Source organism: Pygoscelis adeliae, unplaced genomic scaffold, assembly GCF_000699105.1.
Source record: "Pygoscelis adeliae isolate BGI_AS28 unplaced genomic scaffold, ASM69910v1 Scaffold220, whole genome shotgun sequence".
Classification (NCBI taxonomy): Eukaryota; Metazoa; Chordata; class Aves; order Sphenisciformes; family Spheniscidae; genus Pygoscelis; species Pygoscelis adeliae.
The window spans coordinates 3,604,474-3,613,153 of NW_008824049.1; the positions used below are offsets into that span (position 1 = coordinate 3,604,474).

At 37.3% G+C, this 8,680-nt stretch overlaps 1 protein-coding gene across 1 annotated transcript in view; it reads left to right on the forward strand.

Annotated features, from left to right (window-relative positions):
* Positions 1 to 8,216, forward strand: part of LOC103924984 (inactive N-acetylated-alpha-linked acidic dipeptidase-like protein 2) — a 108,884-nt gene extending 100,668 nt beyond the window's left edge. The window contains exons 4-5 of the mRNA XM_009333608.1: positions 7,271 to 7,421; positions 8,200 to 8,216. Of these exons, the coding sequence (XP_009331883.1) occupies positions 7,271 to 7,421; positions 8,200 to 8,216 (168 nt within the window). The remainder of the gene's footprint in view (positions 1 to 7,270; positions 7,422 to 8,199) is intronic.
* The last annotated feature ends 464 nt before the right edge of the window (positions 8,217 to 8,680 follow it).

Below are 8,680 nucleotides of genomic sequence, written 5' to 3' on the forward strand. Positions count from 1 at the left end.
CTGGGATAGAGTTAATTTCCTTCCTAGTAGCTGGTACAGTGCTGTGTTTTGGATTTAGGATGAGAACGATGTTGATAACACACCGATGTTTTAGTTGTTGCTAGGTAGTGTTTACACTAGTCAAGGACTTTTCAGCTTCCCGTGCCCTACCACCTGAGAAGGCTGGAGGTGCACAAGAAGCTGGGAGGGGGCACAGCCAGGACAGCTGACCCAAACTGGCCAAAGGGACATTCCATACCATGTGACGTCATGCTCAGTATATAAACTGGGGGAAAGCTGGCCGGGGGGGCCGCTGCTCGGGGACTGGCTGGGCATTGTTTGGTGGGTGATGAGCAATTGCATTGTGCATCACTTGTGTTGTATATTCTTTTATTATTATTATTATTTCAATTATTAAACTGTTTTTATATCAACCCATGAGTTTTCTCACTTTTACCCTTCTAATTTTCTCCCCCATCCCACCAGGGGGGGAGTGAGCAAGCGGTTGTGTGGTGCTTAGTTGCCGACTGAGGTTAAACCACAACAGTATTATATTGTTTGTTTTACTAATTAGTTTTTCTCTTTAAAATGTTTTTTGTTTCAGTGCTCCATATGTACTATGATTTTGAATATTCTGCATGCGTTTTTGCATGGATTACCTAGAAGCGGTCGAGAAAAGGGGATGAGAATTATATACAGGCAGTTAACATACAAGTGGGAATATCCATTAAGTTTTTATTTTATGAATGTGTTATGTCCAGGTTTTACTGTGTTAGCACCTGAATGGACTTGTGATAAACAGTGCAATTGTGAATCTGACTTTAGGAAGAGGAAGACTTTTGGCCTGAAGTTATATGGAAGAGGTTGTATGCTAGAATAATAACATGATCCAGTATGAATTTTGCTGTCCTGTCAGTAGCTGATACTTAAAGGCCTTTATTTTCTAATGAACTGTGATGTCATTTACACTAACGCAGACGTTGTGTAAAATACCATTTTTGCAATTTTGTGTGCAGATTTAAGGAGTGCAAACTGCCCTATTAAGCTTAAAAAAAATTCCGTGCTTAAGCATTCTGTAAGTACCTGTAGGTATGGTTAATTTCTTTATTTAGGGTTCTGTTACTTTGCCAGACACAGACGTATTTTTGATTTTTTTTTTTAAACAATAAAATTGGTGATAAGAGTTAAGCAGGCATTTATCTTCTTTCTTATTGTAACACTTAAAGCTTTGGTGCCTTGGTTTACCAAAGGCGCCCCCCTCCAGAGCCTCTCAGTTCCTTTTTAATTATTGTGACTTTCAGTTGTGACTGAAATTTCCAGGTTTTCATATAAACAAACTCACAGAGCTTGGGTATATAATCTTCATAGTACTGACATCAGTCAGAAGCTCCCAGTGTATGGTGTAATTGCTTTGATTCTGATTAACGCAAGAGTCTTTCTGCCACGTTGTGGTAATACAGTAGAAAGGCCTTCAAAAACATGTGAGCAGTTTCAACGAACAGCCTAATACTATCTATTAATGTAAGTATCGATGTACAGGAGTGAGGATACAGTCGAGGTATACACTTTCAGTAATGTGAAATACATGCACATGAATGCCTTCTGAAGATGAGAGCTACATTTTGAGGCACTTTTGGCGTAAGAGAGCATGGTGTGCTAAACATCATTTTGGAATGTAGACTTTTAGATTATACTAGCATAGTATTGAAAATATGCGATAACTAGGTAAAAGAGAAATTTTAAATATGGCTGTGCGACTAGTTTATATTGTTTTATTTACTGATACATTTTAACCATCACGTAATGATTGAAAGTCGGAAGTCTTATGTAATATAGTTGAACGCAGAATTAGATGTAATAAGAAAATGTCACTGGATTTGTGTTGAACCTAGTATTGAGAAGTAAAATGTAACAGAAGGGAACCTATAGTAAAATGAAGACATCTGGTTCTTTTTTTTTTTTCCAGCACTAGAGTTTGATTTATCATATGCTGAAAAACTCTCATCGATGTATATACAAATGGTGAAATGCATTTGAAAGTTGCTGTATTTTATATTAACTTTTCCAGACACAGTGTTAGTGCTACTTGTTTTGAGTAAGGATAGAACCTTCCATGATGACAGTCACTTATTATATAGAATTGTAAGCCAATACGTCCTGTACTGAACTGTGTTATTTTTACATAATGTATCATTTGAAAAAAACAACAGGTTGTTTCATGGGTTGGTGAACAGGTTTTTCACAGCTTTGTTTCTTGAGCTTGGATTTTGTGGTGTCTAATTTATGGTCCAAGTTTCTGTATTCTTTTCCATCTGTGTCTCTCCCGTGATTTCTTATATGGTGTTTCCCTCTTCCATTAAGGGGTAAGCTCTCCAGATTTTATTAATGCCTTTTCAGTGTGGCGCATTAGCAGGATCTGCCTCTTGTCTACTCAATATCCCATTTTCATTAAACTTGCAGGAATATACTGTCTGAGATATTTCCTCCTGTGAAATAAGTCTTCTGTGCCAACTAATCAGTGGTTCAATCATTACTGTGGATCAGGACACATAAATGGACAAGAACAGAAAGCAGACTAAAGAAGCCTTACAGAGGCAATATTTATCAGTAGTGGGGCTGGTATTATACCTCATAAAGCATAGCCATTACAACTGTAGGGGAGGGATAAAGGGGAGAGAGAAGACATGACCTTTACCAGGAGAGAGAGGAAGACAAACCACAGTGCTGATACTGTAGCTGTCTGCACATTTGACACCATGACTGATTACAAAGAGGTTTCACAAAGATGGAGAACTGTCTCGACGGTGGCACAGCAAGGTTCTCAGAAGGTTTGGACATACTTTGGGACTACTTGCAAACATCATGGGAAGAATTGCTAATAATGAGAAGCTATTTTCATATGTAGTTGGTAGGTTGATATAATCCCGTTACCTGTGTAATCTTTTTTTTCCTGATGTATTCATAATCATCATTAACCATCACTTTTAGGAATATACTATGTTGTGATGCATCTCATCAGTTGATCATGCATTACTACTTTATAAATCATTTGTAAACAGAACTATTACTGGTAATCAACTAAAGGGAAAGAAAGGATGTTTTGCTCATTTAATTGTCTTAAGCCATTAGGGTCTTGCTGGATCAGAGAAGATAGGGTGTTCGGATGCATTGAGAGAATAGTTTAGGAAGCCCTTTCTTAGCTATCTCTGCACTCTTACTTGCTGTAATCCAGATGAGACCAAAGTGTGATGTGCTTTTCTGCTCTCTGCCCAGGAAATGACAGCTGCAACTCAACCCCAGATGTGGCTCCCATGAACACAGAATCAGAGTAGTGCTGATGCAGTCAGGCTTTATTTTCAGCTGGAAAGCGAGAGTACTTCTTAAACAGCTACATGCCTCAATGTGCATGTTTTTAATCCTTCTGAGGGTCCGCGGTTAGTGGGTAACCGGTCCAATGTACTCTGTGGACAAGAATGAAGCCTGATTACCTGATTGTTCTTGTCCTTTTTGATGCTCCGGAGGTGCAAGGATAGCCTCAGCTGGGAAGAGGAGACCAGGTGAAAGGATCTTCAGGGAGGCAGACTTTGTTCTCAGCTGAAAGATAATAAATACAGCTTGAGGCCAGTACCTGCTGCATTGCTTCTCTGTTTATAACCAGTCATTTAAGGACAGTTCTTACGCGGTACACTGGAGTTTCATATGGAGAGGCTGTAGTCACTTCTGTTTGGTAGGTTCATTCCTTAATTCAGATCACTAACGTAACCCCCTGATGAAGCATTCATTCAGGTGCACGCTAGTCTCAGGTGAGATAAAACACATTAAAGTCAGCTGTGAGTGGTAGTGGCCCCCTGTTTCTTGTTTCTTCTTTTTTCCAGTGAAGAGTTGTGCTCAAGTTCCTTGTTTTTGACCTAATACCTAATGTAGAGTACAGACCTGATCTCTGTTACCTATGTGCCAATACAAAAGATAACTGTTTCCTTTGCAACATTCAGAGATGGTGCAATTAAAATGGAGAAGTAGCTTTGAGTTTTCCTGTTAGAGCAAAACCAAATTCTTTAGACTATTGCAATCTTTGTTTACTCTTCCAGATCAGTTACCTTGCTCTCCTGTCCGGAAACTTGAATGTGTTATTAGAGTGCCCGCTTAGTGTGTCTAAAGCTATTGATGTTATAGTTACTGCACTTTACATTCAAGCATTACCTTATTATATAAGAACCTCCCTGAGTAAAATTAAATCTTTCAAAATCACTAGTCACTACTTAAAATAAAGATGTCTTTTCACTGCTTCAGCCACATCTTCTTTAAAAGGCAATTTAATGGTGCCTTATGGTATATACAGTTTACAAGACTAATCTGTCCCCAGTTACACAATAGAGCCTTTGATAAAGCAGCAAGTGTCTCATACTAGATTAAACTGAGTCCAGAGTGTTTCATCGGGCAACTTAATATACTGGATTGAAAGAGTTACTGTTTTTTAAGTGACTCTAAAAACTTAGGATTTAAGCAGCCATAAACAATGAAAGGGTTAACAGTGGGCACCAGCATCTGTTTTCTTGTCAAGGGTTCTGCTGTTTCCATTTTATTCTGAGACGTTTGCGGCTTTGGAGAGGGAGGAGGCATACACCCAAAACCATAAGGAGCAGATTCTGCTGTTGGTTGGTTCTACGATCTAAGATAATCCATTGATTTGAATAGATGTGTACCAGTTTACTTGAAGGACTTAATCTACAATCTTTAGCTATGTAAAAAAAATTAACACTATCCCAGCTGAAATCAGGACATAGTACCTTCCTCAGATTCTTTGTGCTAGGGCACTTTATGGCTGTTAAGGTTGACGTATTTAAGATGAAAATGGAAGCAACAGTACTCATTTATTGTTGGCATAGATGTGATGTCACTGTTGGAAAGTTAAAAAGCAGCAATTATAGCTGAAATCTGAAAGCTGTTTTATAATTTCACATGTGCAACACAACTCCTTAGTAGAGATTGTAGCCATGGCAGCAGTGGTTGCTGCACTCTGTGAATAACAACTGTGTAGTTACTGTCTCTTAGTAAAACAGAGGAATTTAATAGTGATTTTTGTTAAGTACAAAGTTTTTAAAACTCTCTTCAAAAGAAAAAAAAAGACTGCTTCTGTCTTTCCTATCTTCTATGCTATTAAACAAGACTAGAGATGAATAAAAAGATACTGGATATGGATGCAAGAAAAAAGACAAGACGATTGTTATTTTAAATCCTGACTGTTACATCATTTAGCTATGATGCGTCCTGCTTCTCCTATAGTGTCCCAACCCCTTTTATTGTGTAATCAAATCCTGGCTGAATATCTGAATATGAACACGAATTGGAAACAGAACAATACAATAATAAACTAACCTACCATCTTGGAAATTTTTATTCCTGCATTACATTTAATAATATAGTGTAATACATTTTGAACCTTTTACATTTTTAAACATCTGTGCTAGTCACGTTCTCACTCTGCACACTCATATTCATCTGAATAGAGTTCTCTCAGAGACTATCCTTTTTCATCTAGTGATTGCTTGTTTGAAGAAGATATGTAGGATTACACATGATCCACAGGTCCGCTTGCGTCTGTTTATCTGAATTCAGACTATAGTGTCAAAATCTTGGTGAATCACACTATTAGATATGTTTACTTATTGAAATGGCAAATAGTAGGCTGCTATTTTTTTTTTGTCTTAACTTTCAAGAAGAGCAAAACTGAACATCAAATGGTTTTGAGGCTTAAACTGAATGCCATATATTCCTGTAATTTACATACTTGTAAACTCACAAAGAACTATGCGTACACATTCCTCAAAACCAACAGCTAGAAGATAAATTGAAAATATATCTATACACAGAAAAAAATGAAGGGTCTAAAAGACAGAAGGAGAACGACAATTGAACTGAGGAACAGAGGTACAAGTTTTTGCGTTCCTACAGAATCGGAGTAGTAGTCCAGAAACACCATATACTTGCAGTCATTCCTCAGACTATTTGGAGCCATTTGGAAAGTCATCAGTAGAGCATAGTGAATGAATAGTAAGATAATCCTTAAAGAGCAGAATTACTTCCGTCTGAAAAATTAATATAGTTTTGTGACATTGTTTTATCTTCAGTCAATTCCAAATATGCAGAGCATTAGACAGAAAGGTCATCTCATTTCATGGGAGTATTTGCCACATTATAATTCGATTTCATCTGATTCAGAATAAAATCCCTTTATTTTTCAGTTCTCTATGAAAGAGAAAACCTGAGGTTTTTTGGTAAAAACTGATCTATAGGCTGCTGCAAGTTACAGTACTTGGATGCTTTTGTCCTTGACTTCGGGGAAGTTTGCCTGATTTGCTGCCCCAGATCTATAGATTTTTGGAAAGGCTAGTTACAATTACTGACTCAAGCTGTGATGTTCTAATGAGACAGAATAAAAGCGGTGTGTCTGAGAGGAGGCAGACTCCAAGGTTTGGGAAAGCTAGACTGCTCTCTTTTTTTTTATTTAAATCTGTAAACTCCTTTTGTCTTCTCTTTTAACTGAAGAGTAACTCTGTACAGAAATCCTGTGCAAGACTGATGCCAGTGTATGCAAGCATCTAGTATTTGCTGTACACACTTATGCATGTCCTTGAAGAGGTAAACTAAGTAGGAATGTCAAACTGCTAATAATGTGGAAAATACGGAAGATCTACTCAAGTTGTTTTAATGAGATTAGTTTCAAAACTAAGGCATTTTCAAGGTGGTATTTATACCACATGAAAATATGTTAGGGTTGTAAGTCTAGCAAGTGTCCAATAAGTAGGGAGAAAGGTGGCTCCACTCGTATCTCTTTGTGTACCTTGCTGAATCATGGCCAGTACCTCATCTGAATATTATCTCCAACACACCAGCCTTGTCTGACTATCACAAAAAAAGAGGTGAAGATGGAACAGTTGCAAATCTCAAATGCAGTTGTAGTGAGTGTTAGCACTGTGTTTCCTCAACATGCTACATATCATTTAAAAGTAAGAATTCTTTTTGTTGTTAGGCCTTGAAAGTAGCTTTTGACGTTAATTGGGAAACATGACTTTGAATTAGTTTTTGGGGGTTTTGATTTTGTCTTTTCAAAGAATAGCTGCTGTATTTATATTACAAGCAGTTTGGAACTCCACCTGTCTTTATTCTGTTTGTACAGAGTATAGTATGGTGAGAGCCTGATTCATCATAAAGCAACAGTAATTAAAATAAATAATAATATGTTCTGACATAGTTTTTGTTAATAGTCACGTATGTTGTTTTGTTCCCTTAGCTTTCTCTGTTAGAAGATGCGGGGTTTGGCGGTGTTCTTCTTTACGTTGATCCTTGTGACTTACCAAAGACTACAGATCTTGCTGATAAAGCTTTTATGGTTTCCTTGAACAGCGGAGGAGATCCATCAACGCCTGGTTATGCCAGTATTAGTAAGTACTGTTCAAGGCATATTCAGTTAATTGACATTTTAATTCTCTGTAGATTGTAAGTATGGGAGTTAAAATACTAAACTAAATCCTGCCTGAAATAGAAACCCTGAGTAAGGGAACACTGTGTAATGCAGCATGGCTCAAAGGATGGAATCCAATCTCAAAAGCACTTTACTCTAAACTCTTGGCACCAAGTCTGTACTCTAATTTATTTTGTTGCTTTTTGTATTTGTGTATTCACACACTGAACCATTATTCCTGCCTGCTTATTCTTATCCCATGAGAAAAAAAAAGCCGGGAAGTAGTAATTCAGTGGTTTCTGAGCAGGTTCCACAGGATCTGTCCCCACTGAAAGAAGTATTCTTCCCTTCATTCTGTCTTCCACTTTCATGGTATTGGTAATGGAAACTTCTGGTCAATGGGTGCAAGTGCAATGTAATCAGAAATTTATATTTGAAAATATTTAAGAAAAATTAATGTTTATAGTATCTTTGCGAAATTACCACTTGGATAGGATGTGTTCATTTAGCCTTGTCTCAGTTCTGCCTGGATAGACTTGGTTATCAATTATGCTTCTCTAAATATATGTATTTTCAAAGTATGGGAAATAAAGAATTGATTTTAAGGAATTACATAGTCTTTTAAAATTTTAAGGTTTTTTTTAAAGCAATGTTAACAATAAATAGAAGCAGCAGCATATTTGACTTGTATGCACTACTTAAATCTACATTCTGGCAGTTCAGTGTATGTGTGTTCTGCTTCTCTGCTGTCTTTTCAGCTTTACAACCTTTTTGATTATGTAACTCTTCGGAAATGTATTAAGCAGCAGTCAATGAGTTTGTGACAAGGCTTCATCAAGAATATTTGGTCCAGTTACCAGCTCAGACATCTAAAGTCTGACTTGAATTGGCACTAAATCAACTGAGGCAACGCTGAGATACTTCATGAGTAGCATGGCAGAAAATAGAAATATTTGCCTCGTTGTCAAAGAAGGGTGTTAGCTATTCACAGAATGAATGCCTTGACAGCTCAGTGGGAAAGAAATTGCACATTTTTTCAGTGTCTCAGTGTACCTGACCCAGTGCTCTTAAAAGTGCCCTGGGAGCTACAGAGGTAAATATAACACTCTTCAAGCTTTATTCTTGCTCATTTCATGGAGCTATTTGACAAACAGTTTGTTGCTTATCTGTCTGGCTGACTCCTTAATCTTTTATTTACCCTACATGAAAAGTAAAGCTAATTAAAACAGATACACCAAC